Source organism: Prionailurus bengalensis, chromosome C1 (genome assembly GCF_016509475.1).
Source record: "Prionailurus bengalensis isolate Pbe53 chromosome C1, Fcat_Pben_1.1_paternal_pri, whole genome shotgun sequence".
Classification (NCBI taxonomy): domain Eukaryota; kingdom Metazoa; phylum Chordata; class Mammalia; order Carnivora; family Felidae; genus Prionailurus; species Prionailurus bengalensis.
The window spans coordinates 34,046,709-34,069,737 of record NC_057345.1 but is presented as its reverse complement, the minus strand read 5'-3'; the positions used below and the strand labels follow the sequence as shown (position 1 = coordinate 34,069,737).

Sequence of the window (23,029 nt, the reverse complement as noted above, 5' to 3'; positions counted from 1 at the left end):
AGGTGGGGGATCTAGGGCTCCAGACAGGGAACTGGCTGGAGTGCAGACCTGGGTGTCATCAGCACACTCCTCCCTCTGTGTCTGCTGCTTCCCCGATGCTAATATGAGGCAGGCACGGCAGGATGGCAGGTGCCAGACACAGCCGTCTGCCTGCTTGCCTTTTTCCCTTCAGGGACCTGCTGGGCCCGAGGTGAGCTGGGGACTCAGCAGTGAGGGCAACACTCTGCGAAACTCACAGGTAGTTCCAGAGAGTATTACTATTGTGTAAGCATCCTCAGAACAAGCTTCTACTTTCACTGATGGCGAGTGGCAACTCCCTACTCGTAACCCAGCTCAATACTCCACACCAGAACAGAAGAGACGGGGAGGAGACTCGGGTCTATGCCAAATGGGTGGGAGCAGGAAGCCAGAGACGAAGCAACTGCCTCCTTGGTGTGTGGGCACGATCGTGCATGGCCATTCCCCCAGACGGGAAGGTCTCTGTTTACAGGACCTTTGTGCACCCCGGACACATCACTAAGGGACAATCCTAACCTGGACTCAGAAGCCAGGACAGCTCGTTCCCGAGGCTCGGGGCCCTCCTCGATGCTGCTGCTGAAAGGCCCAGGGCTAAGAGGCCCAGGGCTTGGGGGTGCCTGAGGCAAAACCCGAATGTGGCCACACAGGGCAAGCAGGAAAGGGGTGATGTCTACTTCTTGTAGTAGCTCCTCGCAGGCATCTACCGCTATCAGCAAGTCCTGTGAGGTGACGCTCTGTGCTTGCTGCAAACTCCGGAACAGTCCTGAGGAAGAGGAAGGGGCCACGACCGGAATGGCCTCTCCAGTTCCCATCCCCGTAATCCTGCGAAGCCCCACTCCTTCCTGAGGCTCCCTCAGGCGGCCCCCTCCTCACCACGGACGTAGCATCGCTGTGCGTGCTCCTGTAGCAAGGCACAATGATTGGCTGCCTCCTTGTGCCTGGGCTCCATCCAGACTGAGGATGGGGAGGGCTGGTCGAGAAACTGAGTCCTAGGAATGGGAGCAAAGAGAGAGCTTGGCCAGCTCTCCTTAGTGACATCTCTGACTCGCCGTCTACCCACACTCCACTGGAGGGTCGGTACACCTCTACTGAATATATTCACGGCCCAGCAAGTTCACTTGATTTGCTGAAGGAAGCTGAGCAAGGGGCTGGCAGGACCTGGCTAAGAAACTGAGTTCTGACCACTGATGGTCAGCCTGTCTGTCCAGGCCCTGGACTATGGTCATGAGCCTTGGCTGGCAGCCACGGTTGGGGGAGGACCTTGAGGGTACTCACCGGAAGATGAGGTCTCGGGGTGCCTGAGGGGGCTGCAGGCCAACCATTTGCTCCTTCAGTGCTTCTAGGGCACAGCTATAGACGTAAACAGGACACCGGGTCCGGGGACCATCTGCACTCTCTGTCTGTGGAGCCTGACGCCCGGCGTAAGCCTGTAAGTCCCGACGGAAAGGTGGGCTTAGGTCTCCTGGAATCTGGGCAGTGTCTGTGGGAAGAGGGTCACATGGTCTCCAAGCCTTCTATTTGTTCCCAATCCTGCTCCTGCTTAACCGACTTCAGAGTCAGCCGCCTTACCTCCAGCTGGAGTGACGCTGAGTGTGGGAACCTGGGCCTTTGTAGCCCTCACCCCAGTTCCTCCCAGGTCTTTCAGGCTGGGGGCCCCGCTCCCATCCCCAAACTTAGGCTTTGTCTCCTCTTGAGAGGGTCCCTCCAGGCCACAGGCAGCCAGATGTTGGACATCTGAAGACGAAAAGAGAGACATAAGTTAGAGCTGCCTGGTGGGCTGGTGAGGGAGAAGAGGGGTTTGTATCTGAGGCCAGTAATAAAGGCCATTGGGTGGTACCTGAGAAGGTAGCTGGGAGGAAAGTCAGAAACACATGCTGGGGAGTCACAAGCCTTGCATAGCAGCGCCACTGAGGGGAATGGGTAGAGATGAGAGGCTTGAGAGTCTCAGGAGGGCCTATAACCTTTAAGACAGAAAATCAGAACAATCTGTAAGGGACCGCCCAACCCCTGCTCCCTCCCTCCACCCTGGAGCGCAGCCTTAGGTATAGAGTGCAAGATGCAGGGCAAAGAGGAACTCAGTACCCTGTCACTGGCAGGAGGCATTCAGTATCCCCGGTGATAGAAAGCGGGGGTAGGGGGGGCACGAATATGTGGTAATAGAAGGAGGTCAGTGTGAAAAGGGGCTGAAGGAGACAAATCAGTGCTGACCAGGGGAGGAAGCGCTGAGTCTCCAGTGGCCTGGGCGCTGCTGACTGCTTGATCCTTTAGGATCCCGTGGCCCCCCACGGGAGACTCCTCCGGACCTACGATGGGGGTAGAGGTGGGTGGAAGAGGGCAGGGCCGGCAGAGAGGCAGGGCTCTGAGGTGAAGAGAGGGGGAGACCAAAACCCAAAGACAGAAGCCCCCCTGAGGGGTGGGGAAATGGGGCTGGGCCAGAGCGTGCTGTTCGGGAAAGAGGCAGGAGCTCACCTGGACCGTGGCAGGTCCGCCGCAGCACCTCACTCAAGAAGGTGGCCTGGTCAGCAGTGGTCAGTGGGATCTCCCGGTCACTCAGCTCCTGCCCCAGGCAGCTGTGCAGCAGGCACAGCACCATGTCGTTGGTGGGACAGGGCCCCTCGGCGAGAGGGACACCCTCTGGTTCTGCCCAGTGGACATACACTCCACTCAGCACCAAGAGCCTCCTGCTGGCCAGCCCCCTGGCTCAGCCCTGACCATGGCAGCCCTCCTGCGGCCTCCAAGCCTCCTCCTGCCCCAATGCTCCCACGCATGCTGACCCTCTACGTATGGGTAAGTACGAAGTTCACCCACCTCTGGAAAGCAGAAGGAAGAACATCTGGAGCTGCTGACACTGAGGCAACAGTCCCATTAGGTCAAAATGGAAAGGGATCTCGTGAACACAGGTATCTCCTCCCTGGTCCAATCCTAGGAGGCAGGGAAGGAGGACGATAGCCACAGTGAGACCCAGACTCCCCAGCTACGGTTGCCTTCTCCCCACACACTTTCCTGTTCCATCCCAGGAGCCCCTTCCCCACTGACCATTAGAGATCCTTGGCTCTGGGGGCAGGGGACTCCATTCCTTGCTCTGGCACAGCTGTATCAGGTATTCAAAGCTCAGCATGGAGCCTATGCAGGCAGCGTCCCGAGGGTGGAGCTAGGGGACAAACAGCAGAGGTCAGGGGTCAGCCTGTCCTAGCCCAGAGTACTCTGGTGTCCAGCTCAAGGAAGCCCACACAGTCACAGACATGCAGAACACAGAGATTCAGAGGGACCAGGAAGCCCACAGCTGTGGTACTCCAGAGGGACGGCAGCTAACCCGGTAAGGTGTGGGGGTGCTTCAGAGGTCACTCACAGCTCGAGGGATCTCAGAGTATGTCAGGTCCCGCAGGTGCTTCCAGCTCTCGGGGCCAGGCCCCACTCGCCCATACTGCGGCTCTACCCACACCTCGGTGACCAGGTTGAGCTCTGAGTCTCCTTCCAGGGCCTCCACCTCCACATCGTTGTCATCATCTGTCGAGAAGCTAAAGGAGGAGGAGCCCTGAGCCTGGCAGAGCGGAGAGTCCGATCCACAACCGAATGGCAGGGGGTCAGTTCACGGAAGGCACACAGGTTGAACACAACTTGCACGTGGCCTCTCTGGGCCTGTGTCTGCCTGAGGAAACGTCTAATGGGGTGCCTGGGTGGCTCAGTTAAGCGTCAGACTCTTGATTTTGGCTCAGGTCATGATCTCACAGTTTGTGAGATCGAGCCTCACATAGGGCTCTGCGCTGACAGTGTGGAGCCTGCTTGGGATTCTCTCTCTCTCTGCCCCTTCCGCCTCCCCCCAAAAAACTTAAAACAAACAAACAAACAAACAAACAACAACAAATAGCACCCTTACCCCGACTCTCTAGCAGCCCGGAAGACAGAACTTCAGGGGTAGTAGGGAGAAGGGAGAATGTGGAGAGAGGCAGCTCTCCAGGCAGACCCGGGTCTCACCTGTCTTTGGTGGAGGTAGAGTGTGGGGGGAAGAGGATGTACTGGACAACACATGTGTGCCTCTCCTCGCCTGCAGCCTGCCCCAGGGGCTCATTCTGGGGGCAGAATGGGAGATCTTGGGTAAACCTCAGCCAAGCCAGAGACTTGGCCCGGCCCAGCTCTGGCCCCCAGAACTCTAGCCCCTTGCCACATTGTCCTGGGACTGGCCTCAGGCTCTGGATCCTCTGACCACAGGGTCCCCATGAGGCACCGTTTCCAGTAGCCCCAATGCAGCTCAGAGGCAAGTGTCCCTCCAGTGACAGACCTTGTTGGGGAGGTGTCACAAGGGACGGCACACACCTGAATTGGAAGCTCCAGGACCATGTTGATGATTCCTTCCCCACTGCAGGCAAAGTGGAACCCTTCTGACAGTCGGACTCTGAAGCCCCATAAAGGTGGGGGCAGCGACAGGATGAGATGGGAGAGAGATGCTCAGAGTCCGTCCCCCGCCCCATGCCACTTCCATGCCCACCTCCCAGCAGCCATCCAGGCAGACCCGTGTGCTGACAGCCCTGCTCAGACTACTGGTGCCTCAGGTGCAACAGCTCTAGCTGCACAGGCCAAAGTGAACAGACCTGGGGGAGGGGCAGGGGAGGGCAGTGGCAGGCGCTGCTCTGCACTAAATCCTGTGCAGAACAGCAGTGGCTCAGAGGCTTAGAGATGGGCGGGCTCTGACTCAGGCTTCCTGCCAGCGGCCACCCAGAGTCTATGCTTGCTCTTTCCCTGCCCTGAGCTGCCCGCCCGGGCTTGGGTAACATACTCAGTGAGGACAGAGAGGAGCTGCGCGATGGCGCTGAGTGGCAGTGCGGGGACCAGGCCCGATGGGATGCTCCAGAGCCAGCGCTGGTGGTAGAGGTAGCGGGACAGCGACGCTAGGCTAGAGGAGGCTGAGCGGCCTGACACCAACGGCAGTGGCCCTGGTGGCTCCAGCGTCAGTAAGAAGGGTGCCCGGTAGTCCAGGGGTAGCTTCTCATACCTGGACAATGGAGGCAATCGCTTGATCTCCGCTCATTCCCAGCTACGCCCCAGCCCTCCCACGTGCCCCCGCCTGGGCCCCAGCCTCTACACCAACCTGATGAGTAGCTTGTCCAGGGGTTTATGCAGGACCACAAGGCAGGGCCGGTCAGACAGGGCCTGCTGCGGGCCCAGCATGGGGGGGGACTTGGAGGGAGAGCTGCCCCCACCAACACCCCCCAGCCCTTTTCGTTTGACCTTGGGTGTTGGCTCCTTGCTTTGCACCCGGTGGGGGAAACGCAGCCGCAGGATCTCTTCCCGCAAGCCCGACACAATCTGGGAAGAAATGTGATCAGATCCTCCTAACCCCGTCTCCTATAGATCTGGGAGAAGGGGTCCCCAGATAAAGTGATTCAGCCCTCTACTCCAAGCATTCCTTGGCCTGGGGGCTCCTTTCTCCACTGGCCCTGGCCTTGTGCAGTTTGTGGGGAAGGAGCTAGTCCACTCTACAGGGCTCCTAGGTCTGGGAGTCAGGCAGTGCCTAGCTTACCTTGTGCCGGGCCTGGGCTGGTGTGCCGATGGGAAAACCCAGACGAAGAACCATGCATGGGGCCTTGGAAATGATGCGGACCATGTAGAAGGAGGAGGGGGGCTGGTCTGGGGCACTAAGGAAAAATGGGGGTGAGTGAGCAGCCCTAGACTGGGAGTAAGTGGGTTGAGAAGGAGGGGGGAGGTCTGGGGTCAGAGGAAGAGACATGGGATGCAGTGGAGGGGGAGGAGTGAGGGGACATCATTTTGCCCACCTGGAGAGCAGCTTCACATAGGAATAGCCCTCGACCAGCACGAAGCTGCTCCAGTCCCGGAGCAGAGAGGTCAGTGAGGAGTGAGAGATCCTGCACTGCACGGTGCTGTAGCGCCCATTGCTGCCGGGAGTGTGCAAGTGCTTGGGAATTGGTCTGGAAGACGGGTGCACAGAGGTCACATCTCACAGCCCCAAGCTTGGGGACAAAAAACAGATAGATTGCTACTTCTCTCTTCTGGGCGCTATCTGAGGATGTGGGGGTGGACGAGCAGGAAGACTAGGAAAGGAAAGGGTCATCGTTTTTCCTTGGCTCAGGTTGGTGAGGGCTCGTCTGCTGTTCCCCTTTCCCATCACCCCCTGTCCCCTCAGCCCGCGGAGGGTACCCACGTGTCGTGCTCCAGGATCAGTACTAGGCGATGCATGTGCAGCCATCGCTGCCACGAATTAGCATCCATGGACAGCACTGGCTTCCAGTAGGCAGCGAACTGGGCGTGGGATGAGTCAGATCCGCTGTGCTGCAGGGAGAGCACCTGGGGACAGGAAGGCCTGTCCTATAGAAGCACTTGTGGACAAAGAGGGCACAACTTCCAAACAACGAACAGGACCACGGGGCCCAGGGGTCGGAGATGGCAGTGGTTTACGGCCAAAGGAACTTAGAGCCCAGCCTGAGACAGAAGCGAAAAACAGAGGCCTCTAGTATGAAGGCCAGATTAGGATGAGCTCAGAAACAGACCGTGTAGCCCTTTAGAGCTAAATCCAGGCAAAGGATGGAGCCTGCCACGTTTCCGTCACTGACTTAAGAGGAATGCCGCTAAATGATGGGAGGAACTCGGGATGAGGCCACCACACGCCAGCATAAACCCCCTCTCATGGTTCACGGCTGACAACTGTGGGCTGAGTGCGAAATAAGCACAGGACAAAGGAAGCTATGGTCTTCAGGAGGCGCACAGTTGAGGGTGGTTGGCACTGGTGGAAAATGGAGTTGCCAGAGAAAGCCAGAGTATGTCACATGGAGATGGGGCGAAGGGGCTCACAGTCAGCTGGGATGCCACCACCTACACGACACCCGTGGTCTGTCGAGGACAGCCTCTCTCTACAGACCCTTCTCTGCCAGGAACTTGGAAGGAGGGAGAATTGCTCTCAAGGATAAAGCTTAGAATTCTGGTCCAGGTGCCTCAGACACGAGGGAAGGAAAGAGAAGGTGGTTCTGGGCTCCAGAAGCTGTGCCAGTCCAACATGGGCGGGCATGAAGCAGGGATCCCGAGCATCAGGGCCACTCACCGGGGTGGTGGAGCCAGGAGGGATATAGAAGAGCGGCACCCCACTCTTGGTGCTGTCAGGAAGCGTGAAATGTTCTGGGACCGAAGAGAAGGACTGAAGGTGGGCTAGCATCTGGTCCGTCTGGTTAATGCTGCAGAACAAGGGCTGGCCCTGAGTCACATCTGACTGTGGCGGGTACGGAGGAAGGCAGCTCGGGGGGGCACCTGGGACCCTCGACACGAGCCTGGTCCTCAGGGGCACTCTCTCCAGCTCCCAGTTTCACACCTCTGTCCCTCCCACACAACAAACGGCGTCGCTCACTGAGTGGTGGTGACCTCACTCACCTCTGCAACGTGTTCCAGAACCGCCGGATAACATGGGTACGATATAGTGAGCGAATGGGTTGCCTTAGCGCACAGGACACATCATGCAGAATGTCATAGCCGCCTTCCATCGTCACTTCCACCCGTGTTCCTCGAGGGCCCTCCGGCTCCAGGGGCCAGGGCGCCACAGCCACGTACTCAATGCGCATGTTGTGTTTCCACAGCAGCACCAGCTTCACCTCCAGCTGAGACCCTCCTTCAGGGGAAGCAGGATGCTACTCAGGGGAAGAAGGGACAGGACTCCAGCCTGGGACTGAGTTCTATCCGAAACCCCCACCTACCTCATGGAACTCTAGCCTGGCTAAAGATTCCAAGCATGGTTCCAGAGATTTCAGGCCTAGGGCCTGCCAACTGCCACAAACAGAAGTTTACAGGAGTGATCGGAAAACAGAGCCAAGTTCGGGACACCACACCAACCTCAGCTGACTTCTCTCTGGCAAAGGAGATGGAACTGGGAAGCTAAATGCTAAGAAGACTAACCCCTGAAGGCAGCTCAGAACCCATGTGTCTCAAATGACAAGCAGAATCTCATGTGTGATACCGAGGTGGCTTCTGCTTTGCCCAGCAGGTCTGACCCTTGTATGATGTGGCAGGGCCTAGTGACCCTTACCTTTGGCCAGGGTGACTTCTCGAACACTGTAGCCCTCTCGAAGCCGTACAGACACGGTGCTGACCAGGTCGGCTGGCACCTCCTTCTCAGTGTGCTTCTTCCGGCGCAGAGCCAAGGCAGGGTTGCTGCTTGCGGAGACCAGGTGCTCATTAAATAAGCGGTGCTGAGAGCCTAGAAGACCAGCAAGGATGTGCAAGAGGCAGGTGGTTCTCTGTGAGCCTACAGAGATCTAGGGGGAGGGGCTACGCTGAAATCCCGGGGAGAGAAGAGTGTCAGAACAGCCAGCCCCAGGCATGCGCTCAATCTCTCTAGGGACCAGAACTCTCAAACCATTCCCGAATCACCTCTGGGTCCGTGCTACACTCCCCTGCCAGCCCCCTCTTGCCCCAGTCTGATCCTCACCGCAGTAATACTCAGGGTTCAGGGCTTCCCCACTGCGCAGGAAGGAGTAGAGGAGAAATGCCCGGTGGTAGACAGTCAGACCCAGGCTGCCTGGTTCTGGCTCAGGACAAGTGGACAGGTAGGAACCAAACGTGGCCATTGCGATGAACTTCATCAATTCCACATTGGGCACGTGGCCAAAACTGCAGTCATAAGAGTAAACTCCTCCCACCTAGAGAAAATGAGGAATTAGAGGCACCGAAAGAGGCACCTGAGAAGGAAGTACAAAAAAGCGGAAGAGACTGGGCTGGGTGGCTGCGCCCATCTCCCAGATGACAGAGCGGGAAGAGGGTCAACATTCTCCCAGGAAAGACCACTGCTCTGCAACTTTCCTTCCCTGGGCTCCTGTCTGAAGCCCATTCCATCTGGCCATGCCCTTTTTCAGAACATCAAACACCAGACTGCACCACTCACTAAAGACTGTGAGAAATGGTTCATTGGCTTCCTGTCACCATCCGAGAGACGTCAGTGTCTCTAACAAAATGCTCCTCAAACCTTAGGGTACAAAACACCTGGGGAATCACTTCTCGGCCTTTTGGCTAAGATCAAGTGCAAAACACCTGGGGATACTGTTAAAGTGCAGTGGGTCTGGGAAGGGCCTAAGATTTTCCATTCCTAACAAGCTCTGTGGTGATGCCAATGCTGCTGGTCCATGGGCCATATTTTGAACCCGAAGCCTGTAGATCAGAGATTGGCAAACTATACATAACCTGTGTGCCAAATCTAGCACATCAGCCATTTTTGTAAATAAAGTTTTACTGGAACACAGCCATTCCCATTCATCTTGTCTATGACTGCTTCGATACGGTAAGAGCAGAGCTGAGTAGCTGCCACATCCGTTTGGCCAGCAAAGCTTAAAATACTGACTAGCCGGCCCCTTCAGAAAATGATGACAGACCTATTCTAGAAGGTTCATTCAAATCCCTGGCCTCTCAGAGTTCCTGAACCCTCATCTCCAGAAACTAACTCTGTTCCACTCACTTGCCTGCTGGCTACATGCTGGCTCTTAGCTTCACTTGGAACCACTTCATTTTTGCAATTTCAGTTGCCACATCCTACTGATTACACACAATTTTATCTCTTTGGATTCCTTCCATCCTCCTTCTCCTGCTGCTCTTTGACCTCATTAAGACTGCCAGCCCTCAAACCTCTACTCTTTCCAAGTCTACCCCTGGCCCTCTTGACTTTACTCCTCTTCCCCCTTAAAAGCCCAACTAGGATCACAACCTCTATACCTGGGTCCCAAATGGAGAAAAGTGCAATGGTGTATAGGCTGACACCACATCAGAACATATGACACCCAACCCAGCAAGTCCTTCAGGGCTGTCCTCAATCCTGCTCTCCCAACTCTGGCCTCCCTCACAGTACTCACCCTTCCCTTTTCCTTCAGGGAGAGACCAGAGACCCTTAGCAGAATTATCTACATCTTCACTTCTATCCACTCCAAAAGAGTCCCTCGATCTACTTCTTGAGCCAACACCGTCCTGTCAATGTAGAGACTTTACTCCATCAGGTTTCCTTTTCCTTCCCTTATTTTCAAACCCTGCTTCCTCACGGTTCCTCAGAAACATGCTGGTATCTAGCTTAAAACAACAAAACAACAGGGGCGCCTGGGTGGCTCGGTCAGTTAAGCGTCCGACTTCGGCTCAGGTCATGATCTCACGGTTCATGAGTTCAAGCTCCGCACCGGGCTCTCTGCTGTCTGCACGGAGCCCGCTTGGAATCCTCTGTCCCCCTCGCTCTCTGCCCCTTCCCCGCTCGTGCTCTTACTCATGTTCTCTCTCAAAGATAAATAAACATTTAGAAAAACAAAACCAAACAGAACAGAACCAAGCACTGTCTCTTCCACCCTGCACTTCCCTCTGGCTACTGTTCTCGCTCTTGTTCCCCCACTTGATCTGAGCAGCCAAATTCCCTGTGTTAACACTCTTCCATCTACTGCAATCATTTCCCTGGCCACCTCTTCACTGAAATGACCTGAAAAAGATCCCCGTGACCTCTTAATCACCAAATCCAAAGGGTACTGTTCATTCCTCATTTTACACGATCTTTCTGCTGCCATCTCACACTGTTAACTACTTCTTTCCTCCCCAAACTCTGACTTCTTTGACATGAGAACCTCCTGGTTCTTGTCTGATTATTTCCCTTCATTCTTTGCTGGGTTCTCTTCTTACAAAAGACCTTTAAACACCGGTATTCCCCAAGGTTCTTCAGGGACCCTCTTCTCTTCTCAATCACCATCTGTAGGCTGACAAATTCTAACTCTCTCAACTAGTGCTGTCTCCTGAGTACCAGATCTGCATCTCCAACTGCTAACTGCTATGAATAGCAGCCATCTATTACATAATCATGCACTCTGCCGAGCACTTTAAATGCATTGTCGCACCCAGTGAAGTAGGCACCATTATAATCTCCACTTACAAATGAATCCGACCAAGAATCAAGTGATGTGCCCAATGTCACACAGCTAATAAGCAGAGGCGGGATTCAGGCCAAGTATGCCTAACCCCGAAGGTGATGCTTCCAACTGCTATCCCACGGATCCATAAGCGCCTCAAATGCAACATGCACAAACCTGGGCTCATCATCTTGTCCTCACGCCACCCCAGCTGCTTCTCCTTGTTTGCTCTGCTGGCTACCCAGCCACCACTGGAGTCACAAACTTAGAGACATCTTTAACCTCTCTTTCTTGCTCACCCCTCACACCTTGCTGATCACAAGTCATGCTGACTCCACCTCTTCATTTTCTCAATTCTATCCCCTTGTCTCTTACCCTTTATCCCCCTAACTTAAGCCCTGCTCCCCTCTCACACTGACCACCACAATTAATAACCTCCCGGCCTCCACTCCGGATTTCACGCAACAGCAAGAGTGACCTTTATAAAACATAAACCCAACTAGTGGCTTTCCTTATACTTACCCACGTCACCCACAGAGTTATGCTGAAATGCCGTAATACAGCAGAACCAGCTCTTCGTGTTCTGGCCAGTGCCTACCCTCCAGCCTTGTTTCCCAGAGTGCTTTGCCTCCCACCCTACAGTCCATCAATCCAAACTGGCTGTGGTTCACTGAAAATCCCTATTCCTTCCTTTGCTCAAGCTAGTTTTCAGGTTTTCTGATCCTTGCAATGAAAATGGTAATCACTCATCTAATGGGGGAGATGAGGCTGGAAATGGCTGTCAAATTTCAAAACCTGCACTCTTTTTACTATAACATGCTGTTTCCCCACACCCTGAGGACAAAGATGAGAGTCCTCTCCCACCACTGCCATCTATCCTGTTCTTTTTTTTTTTTAATTTTTTTTTTTTTAACGTTTATTTATTTTTGAGACAGAGAGAGACAGAGCATGAACGGGGGAGGGTCAGAGAGAGGGAGACACAGAATCCAAAACAGGCTCCAGGCTCCGAGCTGTCAGCACAGAACCCGACGCGGGGCTCGAACTCACGGACCACGAGATCGTGACCTGAGCCGAAGTTGGCAGCTCAACCGACTGAGCCACCCAGGTGCCCCCATCTATCCTGTTCTAGACAGGACACCTATTCCCCCCACCGACACACAAGCAACTATGTTATTGGCTTTATGTGGGAAATCATCCCCTGTAAGAAAGTAACCAGGCATATCCAACTTTGTGATATACCACACTTCCCTCTCATCCTTTCTAGAAAGTCCTCACCTGCACAAAGGAACAAGCCACGGTGCCACTGCGAAGCTGGTTCAGCAATGTCTCACAGACAGCAACATCAGGGACACTGGTCACCCCATCTGTGATCACGATGATACCTGGAGCAGGAAATATCAGACAGATCTGGGGACACTGACCAGATCAAAGCTACAGGGGGGCATCCAACTGATGGGGCCCTTCAGACCTCAGTGTCTACCGACTGATGTGTTTTATGATCCACACCCTTCCCTTTTCCCTTCCCTCCTGCTTCTGCCTCCTGAGTGCTGGACCCCAGTCTCCGAAGTGATGTCCTTGGAGCTCGACTCCCTCCCACTAGGGTCCTGGATGGTTGTCAGAGCTGGGGGTGCTTGAGAGAGATGCTCAAACACACACACAAGGAGACAGATCCTCTTCTCTGGGGCCCACTGATCCCCTGGAACCTGTATCTATACTGCTAGTGCCCCTTTCCCGTACCCTCCTATTTCCCCAGCCCCACCAAAGGTCCTTCTACTGACCTGCACTAGAGTTTGAGGGGAGCAACTGCAGTGCCAAGATGCCCTGACGAATCATACTGACCAACCCAAGGTCAGCTGTCACCATGGAGACTCCCACCTTCCGGCCAGGGGGCTCCCCCGAGTCTGGGGACTGGTCTTCGGCCTGGCCCGAGTTACAGATGAGACAGAATGGGTCAGAGAGAATTACCGTCCCTCCCATCCACAGCAAAGCCAGAATTTACAGCCCAGCACTGCCCAGGCCTGACAGGCCTAATCCTGTGAGGACCTCAACCCCTTGCCATGCAGCCAAGTCCTGACTGTGCTTGCTCTCCTAGCATGTGCTCAGATGCTGACAAGGAGTCGGACACCAGATGAAGCACCAGATTACACTGGAGCAGGCTTCTCCACCTTTTATGGCCCCTTTCCCATCACGATTATGAAATATTTTATACATCAATCGAATTAAGTCTTCAGACATAGAGCACTCAATTTGCTTGGCTACTTCTAGGATATCCAAAGGAATGAGCCAAGTGCATTCTAGTGAGTTCAAGCAGCTTTATCCCTGACCGAACAAAATCGTAGCGATCAAAGCCACACACAGTCACCTTCTCAGATCCACTGGGGGAGGAGATCTAGGACTGAAAAAGACACCAGCACACGGTCTTCACGTTTTCTCCCGGCAAGAATGCGTGTCTTGGGAATGTATCTGAGCCCTCCTCCTCCAGCAGGGAACCTGTTGCGTGCACTCACCAGCACTTCTAACCTTGGCTCACTCTGGCTCTTAGCCCCTTTCCCTGACCTCTCTTCCCTCTGTACTGGGGCTTGTCCTTCCTCTCTCCCCTCTGTCCCTTAAGAGCTCCTCTTTCTAAGCGGTCTCCACCCACTTTCTCTCCCACATACCTGACTCTGAGGGTCATACTGCTGCTGCAGCATGGTGGCCACCTTGTCCTCAAAGAGACAGAGCTGTTCATATACCTGCTGCAGGAACACCTCCCGCTGGGAAGGGTCCAAAAGGCAGCCCTGCACCAGCACCTGAGAAGCACAAGGGAAAGACCAAGACATGAAGGTCAGGGGGACACTGGAAAGTACTCTTCTGGTCTGCCTATGTGTCTCCACAGCTCTCTCTAGGCGCTCCTGACTTCTCGCGCAAGCAGGGTGACTCAATCCACAGCCAGTTCTTCTCGTGTCAGATCATCTACTCCACCGGGGACACCAGGCCGTTAGTTATCTTCATCTGGGTTCACAACCTTCCTCTGCTTACGGTCCTGCACACTGGGTTTCCCCAAGCTCCCACATGGGGGTGCCATAAGATCTTCCATCTTGGCTCAGCAGACAGCCCCACCTCAGCCTGGCAAAGCCTTTCTCATTCCGACTCACACATTTTTATTCTTGTTGATCTTGAAGCACTGCACACAGAGGCAGCTCTGGACCGTTTTTCTTTTAGGTACAACATCATCTTCCCTGTGAATGTTCCTTCCTTCCTTTTCCCCTCAGCAGGTAACTCCTACCCCCCCTTCTTCATATAGAAAGGAAACCAGTCAGCAGGAACTCCCTGCTTGCCTTAACCCCAGGGGGGTACTACTCTCCAACCACCGAAAACACCCACAATACTTGCTCGAAGTTTGTATCTGTGTCCTTGTTCTTCTTTTGAAGCTCTGAAGAAACGATTCCTCATCCTCTTCTGTTTCCCAAAAGCTAATCTCTCCAACTAATCTTGGACCTCTTGACTAATGCCTTCATTCTCTCTCCATGGGGTTCCTTTCCTCCTCCTTTCAACGTAAATTAAGTGCCCCCATCCTAGAAATTTCATACAGGCCTGGTGGGCCCTGGGAACTCTCCTTTCAGACTCCTACAACCTTTTCACAGGCCCACTACTCCCCTACCCCTGCCCTCCTGCGTGACAACTACTGCTTCACTCCCTATCCGGAACTGGGGAAATGGGTGGTCACAGCCGGGAGAGGGGGACTCTGTAAGTCCACAGGCCTAAGAGAAGAAAAACGGAATCAGAGGAATAGTAGGGGACTGGGGTTATAAGGTGAGAAAGATGTTCACAGCTATATTGTTTAGATGTGAAAAGTGGGTCAGCCCAAGAATCCTACACTAGGGTTTGGCCAAATATATAATGATAAATTGTGATGAAATATCAAACCAAGCAGCAATTAAAAATCATATTTTCAACGAATACTTAGTGACCAGGAAGAATGCCCATATTATAGATTTAAAAAGCAGGATGTAAAATTATGTGTCTGGAATCAGCCTGATAGTTTCTTCTCCTCTCTTTGGATGGTGGTGGTGAGGGAGGATAAACAAGTACTCAAAGGCAAGAAGGAAATTCCATAAAATGTTAATTGTAGTTATTTCTGGGTGGTGTATTATGGGTAAGCTTTGTTTTTCTTTATATTTTATGTATTTTTCAAGTTTCCTTCAATGGACATACATTATAAAGGTGATTTAACTTGTTCTGTTTTTTATTTTTTTAAATGTCATTTGAGAGAGAGAGCACGCGCACGCACGCGCATGCGTGTGAGCGGGGGGAGTGGGGCGGAGGGAGAGAATCCCAAGGAGAGTGGGCTCCGTGCTGAGCTCAATCCCATGACCCTGGGATCATGACCTGAGCAAAATCAAGAGTTGGACACTCAACCAGCTGAGCCACCCAGGTGCCTCTTTTTTTTGTTCTGTTTTAAGGAGCAGTAGAATACATCTTGGGGAGCTTTAGAGATGGTGAGGAAGCTAGCCCAGGGCTGACAAGTGGCCCTGAGGGCTTATACTGAGTAAGCCTGCTCCTTCTCCATAGCTGTTGGCCTTGTTCAGGGCTCCCCTCCCCTCCTGTACTGCAATAATCTTCGGCCTGTTTTTCCCAATGCAGAATTTGCCCCCCAGTCCATCTTCTTTCCTGGCTACAAACAAGCCTGATCTTCCCAGTGTACAAATCTGATCTCATAACTGTCCACTTAAAAACCTTCCATTTTTAACAGTTTGAATAACAATGAACAGTTTTAATAGCTAACTTTCCCGTGTTTTCTATGGGGCAGGCACTGTTCTAAATGCTTGATATATATGAACTCAGTCACCACATAATATCGGTACTGTTAATCTTCCCATTTTGAAGAAAAGACAGATGTACAGAGAGGTTAAGTTATTTGCATAAGGGCACACAGCAAGCAAATACAGGGGGTGTGAATCTAGATCCAGCGCTTGTCATCATCGCCACACTAAACTCTCCTATAGTTCTTAGCCGTGACATTCAGGGTCTCTCATAATTCTGCCTCTACTTCTCTCTCATCTCCTCTTTACCACCACTCCCCACCTCCACATTCAAATACTACTGTGTCAAACAGAATAATGTGTAGTCCCCTAGAGCACCTGTGACCAAGAGCACAATCTCACAGCTCTGCAGCTTTGCTTTTGCTGGCCCCTCTGTCTGGAAAGCCCACTCCCCTTCTTTGAAGGGCTAACCTCAATCCTTCCTTCAACACTCAATTCAAATGCCTCTCTGTCCAAAAGTCTTCCCTGGGCTTGGCTGGCTGCTCCCTCTTGGTGCTCCCACGGCATTCGAGTCATTACTTAACTAGTGTCTTTATCACATTCTACTGAAATTACCTCCTTCAATATCTGTCTCCCCTACTAAAATCTCAAGTCCTCCCATCAGGACAGGGAAGTGCCTGATACATCTGTGACTACAGGACCTAGCCCAGGCCTCGCATAGATCAGGCTTCAGTAAGTGTCTGCCGAAATGAACCAAGTGTGGAGTGATTACCTAACACTCATGCTTTCCCGGTCTTGGCCATCAGTGCCTGAGAAGCCCGGCCTCTGTCTGGGGATGCAGGCCACAAGCAACAGTCCTAACAGCTGTGCTAGGAGGGCACTTTAATCCACAGCAGTGGGCTGGGATCCAGACACGCACCGACTGCCTTGTAGATCTCGGGTCCTCGGGAGCTGTTCCTTGCATCCCTATCTCAAAGCGAGTTTGACAGCCAAGGTGACAACATGGCCATTAGGGGCAGTTTCAGGGTAAGCCCCTAACAGTGAGTTGAAGGTGGTTAAGAGCAGATGAGGGGAAACTGGGCCACTGCTTATCTAAGCCAAAAACAGATATTCCAGTAACAGACCTGGCCATTCTCCAAAAGGAGTGTCTTGTGATGGCCTGTTTGGGTGTTGGATAAGGCTCGTAATTATCTGTATGGTCAGCATAACACCCGGCACTTCACAGGGCCCTCAGGGAAGATGACCCTCCTCTGTCCTTGGAAGAAATTATGGTTCTGGGCATTTGTTATATTTCAAAATCATAAAATTATTCTAAAAGATCATCTCCTAGAGGTAGTGCCAGGAGTCAGGATATAAACAAACCCTCTAATCAAATTAAAAGGGGGGTGGTAGTGGCAGCGTGAAACAGACATCCAGTGGCCAGAACCACAGCCTTGCAGAAGGAGTGGGAGAGGCATTTGTCCAATCAAGGCCAACGGACCTAAAGCTCGTGAGAAGGCTCTTTTTAAAAAAAAATTTTTTTTAACGTTTATTTATTTTTGAGACAGAGAGAGATAGAGCATGAACGGGGGAGGGGCAGAGAGAGAGGGAGACACAGAACCGGAAGCAGGCTCCAGGCTCTGAGCCATCAGCCCAGAGCCCGATGAGGGGCTCGAACTCACAGACCACGAGATTGTGACCTGAGCTGAAGTCGGTGCTTAACCGACTGGGCCACCCAGGCGCCCCGAGAAGGCTCTTTAAGAGCTGAGGAATGGATCCTTCTCAAGAGGAGACAGACTCAGAGACGATTGGTAAACAGGTTGGGACTTTGAAAATAGACAGTAGAGACAGAATAAGGACTTAATCAATGGACTACCAGAAATGAGGTCTGAGGGTACAAACTTGGAGAAAGGATGCGATACCTGGTGGGCCTGCAGGCCAATGATTGAGGAGTAGGCCTGGATAGTTATGTAGATCTCAGGCTGGAAGTCGATGCAAGATCCGGGCACTCGGAAGGGTCGAAGCAGCCCGCCTAGGCAGCGGGAGAGCGCATGGAAAACTTCATCAAACAAGATCTCCCCTGTGGAATCATCCTGAGGGCAATGCAGAGAAAGATCTCTCGAATGTGAGCAAAAGCAGCCCTGAGCAGAGGGCAGAAACAAGCAGCTTCCATGGGTCAGTGGAACTCCCATCTTAAAGTTGGTCACACCCCCAAATACAGCGCCACGTGTGGAATGGGACGTCTTTAAACACTGACCATTTAAAAGCCTGTTTCCTTTCCACGATGGTAGACTGGGATCGCTTTTCACATCTCTGAGGCCTCTCCCTCTCCTCCTCACCCCCTACTCCATCCCTTATTCCTTCTTCCCACTGTCTCCCTCTAGTCCCTTACCACAATGCCAGTAGATGGGCTAAGGTCGAGCTCAATGACAAATCGGTACTGCCAAGCCAGGAAGGTAACCCGGGTCGAAGGTACAAGGAGGAATGGCCTTGGGACCACTGGTTCATCTGGCTGCCACCCAGGGGGCAGGACGCTGAGGACTTCCAACTCCTGCTCAGACTGGAGCTGACAATTAGGACAGAGAGAAAAGGAAAGGGTCAGGGAAGAGTCACCCCTTTATTTCCTGGACCTGAACTACTTCTTCCTTTTAAAAAAAAAATTTTTTTTAAATGTTTATTTTTGAGAGAGAGAGAGAGAGAGAGAGAGAGAGAGAGAGAAAGTATGTGCACCAGAAGGGCAGAGAGAGGGAGACACAGAATCCGAAGCAGGCTCCGGGCTCTGAGCTGTCAGCACAGAGCCCGACATGGGACTCAAACTCATGAACTGTGAGATCAGGACCTGAGCCGACTGAGCTACCCAGGCGCCCCGTCCAGGACCTGAACTCTTGTATCCAAAATGGCAAACCACTGGTTCTATCTCCTGCAACCCAACTATATACTCTTCCTATTTGGAAAATTAAAATTTCCCGGGTGGAATCATCTTCTGGGAAGTCACTTGCTCCTTCTAGAATGAGACCCCTTAGAGTTCGTCTCCCATCCTGTTTCTAGGACCCCCTTAAAAAAGCAGATCCTTCTGAGCCAGCCCCTCCCATACTGTAGGTTTCTGGGCCTCACCAGCATCTCCTGAGGTGTAGCCTGCACAGTTTGATGCAGGTGATTGAGGAACCAAGCCAGGCGGACATTTCGGGAGATTCGATAATCTTTTTTCATCAACAGGAACACCTGCCCAGCTTCTTCCACCTGGAGACAAAGAGACATTAGAAATAATCTAGAAAAATTCACTGAGTTCCTGGTATACATAGATCGCTGTGCAAGTGACTTGTCCAAGGAGTTCACAACACATAAGGGAGAGGCAAGGCAGCAGAGGGGAAAAATTAGCTCCCCCCTCAGGGCAACGTGTTCCCAAGGACTCAGTTCTCTGGTCCCATTCCCCTTATGTGGACTTCTGTGTTGACCAAGTGCCCTTTTAACATTATTGAATGTGTAGGTGTTTTTCCTATAAGCTACAAGCTCATTAAGGGTGGGGATTGTGTCTTGCTCTATGTGTGTGTCCCTATGCTTGGCAAATTGCTGACAACAAAGCAGATACTCAGTAATGCCGGACACTTCCTCCTAATAAGCCTTGATGACAGCGGCCCCTAAAGGACTCTTTACTGGGTGACTAGCAAGCCCGCTGAATGCCTCAAAATTAAACTCCTGTGGGTCACGACCCACATTTTCCCCACCCTCCACACTTCTCAGTGGTCAGTGCTCCAGCTCCTTCCCACCACTGCCTCAGAGGCAGCTGGCTCCGCAGTGTCCTGACAGGCATCAGTTCCCTTACCCGTGTCCTTGTCCTTCCACTCATGAGCCGAATCTTGGCTCGGGATGAATTCGACGCTCTCCCTCATCCACACATATACCATGCCAGTGGCACTCTGACAGAGAGAAACCTGTCACTTTGCCAGGGGCGCCAGTTCCAGCAGGACTTTACCTATCCCTTCACTTCTCCCTGGTGAGCAACCTCTCCCATCCCCTTCAGAACTTTTTCCCATCTCTCAGCCCCTGGGGGCCTGGCAGATAAACTCACCCACTGTTTCACAGAGAAAATAAGGGTCCACTGCCCTGAACTCCCCCAACATTTTTTCCTGACCAATCTTTACCTGAAATTCCTTTATTCCCTTACTCTAGCCTCCGATGAAAAGACGACTCTCCTTCTGGCTTAGACAAATTGCAAATTTCTTCCCCTGGGTCCCTGGCCGGTGAGGGGAAGGGCCAGGCGGCGAGGACTGAAGAGGGTGGTAGAAATAAACAGAAGCCAATAACTGTTGAGAAATGTGGTACTGAAAGGAAGTGAAGGTTTCTTCCCCCCAAATGGGGAAATTTGAAGAAATAGAAAAAGCCCTGGAAAAGCAATAACGAAGGATGGTTGATGGCAGAGAGGAGTGTGGAAAGCAGACACAATGACTAAAGATGAAGAAAGCCATTCTTCTTCAGGACAGAAGGCCTGCTTCAAAAGACACAAAACAGGGCCACCTCGTGGCTCAGTTGGTTAAGCATCTGACTCTCGATTTCAGCTCAGGGTCACAGAGCCTGCTTAAGATCTTCTCTCTCCCTCTTCCTCTGCCCCTCTCCCCTGCTCATGCTTGCTCTTGCTCTCTCTCTCTCTCTCTCTCTCTCTCTCTCTCTCAAAAAAAAAAAAAAAAAGACACAGAAACAGGTACTGGGAAATGGCATAGGTGGAAGCAGGCAGGAAACTCCCATTTCTTGAGCACCTGTAACATATTCAACAGTCCCCTGGAGACGCTAAGTGCAAGAACTTCAGTTTCAGACGGCCTGGTGTGAATCCCAATTTGGCCTCTTTTTAGCCTGTGAGATCGGGGAAAAGGTACTTCATTAACCTCCTTAAGCCTCAGTGCCCTCATTTGTAAAATGGATATAATCCTAATACCGATCTAACAGTGTTGTTAAGGGGGCTAAGCGAAATCAGGTATAGGAAGTGCTCAGCACAATGCCTGGCGCTCAGAAAGAATATTATAAAAGTGAACTATCACCAGGTTATTACCGGGCATAATAGAAGGCTCTTCACACTCGTACACTCAATCAGGCTTCACATAAAACACTTAACAGAAACAAACGGAGGTCCAAAAAAGTGAAATGATTTAACACAATTAGTAGGTGCAGGGTCAGAAGTCAGACCCAGGCCTCATGAGCTGCAAAGCCCAACTACTGAAGAGTGACAAGCGGATAAAACTGAGGGTTTAAGAACAGAAAAGATTTGAAGTGGTCCCGAGAAGGAACATGATGGGTCTCTACAAGCATAAAGGATGCTCCGCCATAATCAGAAAAACAAAAAGACAACTGAAATATCGATATAGGATTCAATATTATTTTGTGTTACGTCTCTATACTACCTAAAATCACACTATTCTCTATTATGCTGCTTCTGTACGCCAGGCTAAGGTAGGTGCTGGCCAAGGATTTTTCCCAAGAGTTGGAGCAAGCTACTGAACTTTTTTTTCACAGAGCTATATTTTATCTGCATTAAAAAAAAAAAAATTCCCTCTGGCTACCACGTGATTCAGAAAGATCCCCTGACAACCAGGGGAGATGGCAGTGGCCTAGACCAGAGCTACTCATAGTAGCCATTCTGTGAACTATTTGAGACTGGTCTCCGATGAGACAGCACTTGTGCCAGAATGTAAAGCCAGTACTGCCTTTCATTGACAAAGTCTGGTTTTACACACACACACACACACGCGCGCGCGCGCGCACACACACACACACACACACACACACACACTCAGCTAACGCAACCTTCAAGACAAGTGAGCTTAGTTGCCATTTTAAGAACCCTTTAGAATAAGACAACAATCAGTGATTAATTGGAAGCAGTGGGGAGGAAGGAACAAAACTGTATCAAGGACGACTAAGATAGCCCTGGAAACCGGTAAATTGCAGAATGATTTCCAAGTTAGTGAGAAAAATCAGATACAGGTATTTACCATCATTTCTAACCACCATTCCCCTCAAAAGGTCCCTTAAGATTGTACACCCTTATCACCAAGATGCTAGAAACAGCAAAGGGTCTACCGGCCAAGAAGGAATGTGCAGCAGTCACTTGCCCTCTGCTTGACCTTAGTCTCGGGATGGGATGCCCTCCTAAACCAGTCAAGCTCTCCCTCAGGACTGGCTGAGCTGGTGTGGGTGTGAGATTGATGCCCACTCTTGTCTAACTGATGGTGCTGGATCCCTGCCAAGGCTCTCTAGGAAAGGATGGGCTGGGGCCGGGAGTACTATCAGAATAGGAAGGATACCTGCATTCAGCAGTCCTTTGTTTATCATTCTATCTTCAGAGCCTACAGCAGTGCCTGGCACATCAGATGCTCCATACAATTTGCTGAATAAGTGAATTTGCCATATGTTCTAAGCAAAGCAAAGTTGATGTTTAAAACTAATAATCAGTACAACTCTTTTTCTCTACAACTCTTCTCAAGGTGAGATAATCTTAACACTAATCTCAGTACTATATTCCTCTGGTTCTTCTTTGGTAGTTAGTACTAAGACTTGTTTTCCCCCAAATGCCAGCCTGTTTCAGCTATGCAAGAAAACACCATAGGAAGGAATCTGGGCCCATACTGAGCTGGGTTAAACAGAGAACACACATCCGTGGGTCAGCACCATAAGAACAATTGGGAACACTTGGTCGCTCCACCTTCTAGGTCTAAAATGTTGGTGATTCTGGGTTTCACGAATGAATCTATGATCCCCTGCACTGTGTTAGGCATGACAGGTTTCACTTCTGTCACACAGTCACAAAGCAGTTTAGAATTCTTCATGGCACCCACCAGTTTATAATGAAGAATTTGTGTACTTTGTAAATTTTGTTTCCCCTGCAAGTCTAGAAGCTCTAAGGAGGTAGAAGCTTTTGTCTATATGTTGTCCTTTGCTGTATCCCTAGCAACCAGCACAATGCCAAGACGTACTAGGTGTTCAAATATTTGTTGACCGAATGTGTGAGGGAAATGGCTCTCACAAGCTATGTTTCTTCTGTTTTGAGCTATGTTCTGAATTTCTTACCACTGATTCCCAACTTTTCACTTTTAGCAACGTCTGCTCTGTGTTGTCCAAGAGATCCCATCCTTCCTCATCCACTTTATAGAAAAACGAGCCTATTTTATGTCTGGGTTTTTCTTCTGCTTCCACCAAAGTTGTTTTTACCAGGTTTTCACTATTATTTTCTTTTCAAATATTACCTCTTTTTTACAGTTCTTGGAATCTGGGGAAGGGCTGCGGGTGTGAGTTCTAATCGATTTGTTTTGAAAGAAAGTGTGATTTGATAGCTGAGCCTCTGGTCTTGAACTTTATTTTCCTCCTCCATAAAACACTACCATGTATCCCAATGGCGTGTGAAAGTATAAATGCGTGCGTTGGTGTAACAAGTGAAAA

At 51.6% G+C, this 23,029-nt stretch overlaps 1 protein-coding gene across 2 annotated transcripts in view; it reads right to left on the bottom strand.

The window, feature by feature from the left end:
* Window positions 1–23,029, bottom strand: part of SZT2 (SZT2 subunit of KICSTOR complex) — a 51,137-nt gene that overhangs the window by 22,555 nt on the left and 5,553 nt on the right. For both annotated transcript variants that reach the window (XM_043574650.1, XM_043574651.1), the window contains exons 2-28: window positions 18,716–18,841; window positions 17,994–18,167; window positions 17,524–17,694; window positions 13,538–13,669; window positions 12,659–12,800; window positions 12,156–12,262; window positions 8,444–8,654; window positions 8,042–8,212; window positions 7,393–7,627; window positions 7,070–7,199; window positions 6,176–6,318; window positions 5,790–5,942; window positions 5,537–5,651; window positions 5,105–5,322; window positions 4,793–5,008; window positions 4,333–4,411; window positions 3,994–4,088; window positions 3,368–3,536; window positions 3,055–3,169; window positions 2,827–2,940; window positions 2,488–2,658; window positions 2,227–2,321; window positions 1,856–1,979; window positions 1,588–1,752; window positions 1,294–1,498; window positions 892–1,007; window positions 535–781 (exon numbers count right to left, since the gene is read on the bottom strand). In XM_043574650.1, coding sequence (XP_043430585.1) covers window positions 535–781; window positions 892–1,007; window positions 1,294–1,498; window positions 1,588–1,752; window positions 1,856–1,979; window positions 2,227–2,321; window positions 2,488–2,658; window positions 2,827–2,940; window positions 3,055–3,169; window positions 3,368–3,536; window positions 3,994–4,088; window positions 4,333–4,411; window positions 4,793–5,008; window positions 5,105–5,322; window positions 5,537–5,651; window positions 5,790–5,942; window positions 6,176–6,318; window positions 7,070–7,199; window positions 7,393–7,627; window positions 8,042–8,212; window positions 8,444–8,654; window positions 12,156–12,262; window positions 12,659–12,800; window positions 13,538–13,669; window positions 17,524–17,694; window positions 17,994–18,167; window positions 18,716–18,841 — 4,139 coding nt within the window. The remainder of the gene's footprint in view (window positions 1–534; window positions 782–891; window positions 1,008–1,293; window positions 1,499–1,587; window positions 1,753–1,855; window positions 1,980–2,226; window positions 2,322–2,487; window positions 2,659–2,826; window positions 2,941–3,054; window positions 3,170–3,367; window positions 3,537–3,993; window positions 4,089–4,332; window positions 4,412–4,792; window positions 5,009–5,104; window positions 5,323–5,536; window positions 5,652–5,789; window positions 5,943–6,175; window positions 6,319–7,069; window positions 7,200–7,392; window positions 7,628–8,041; window positions 8,213–8,443; window positions 8,655–12,155; window positions 12,263–12,658; window positions 12,801–13,537; window positions 13,670–17,523; window positions 17,695–17,993; window positions 18,168–18,715; window positions 18,842–23,029) is intronic.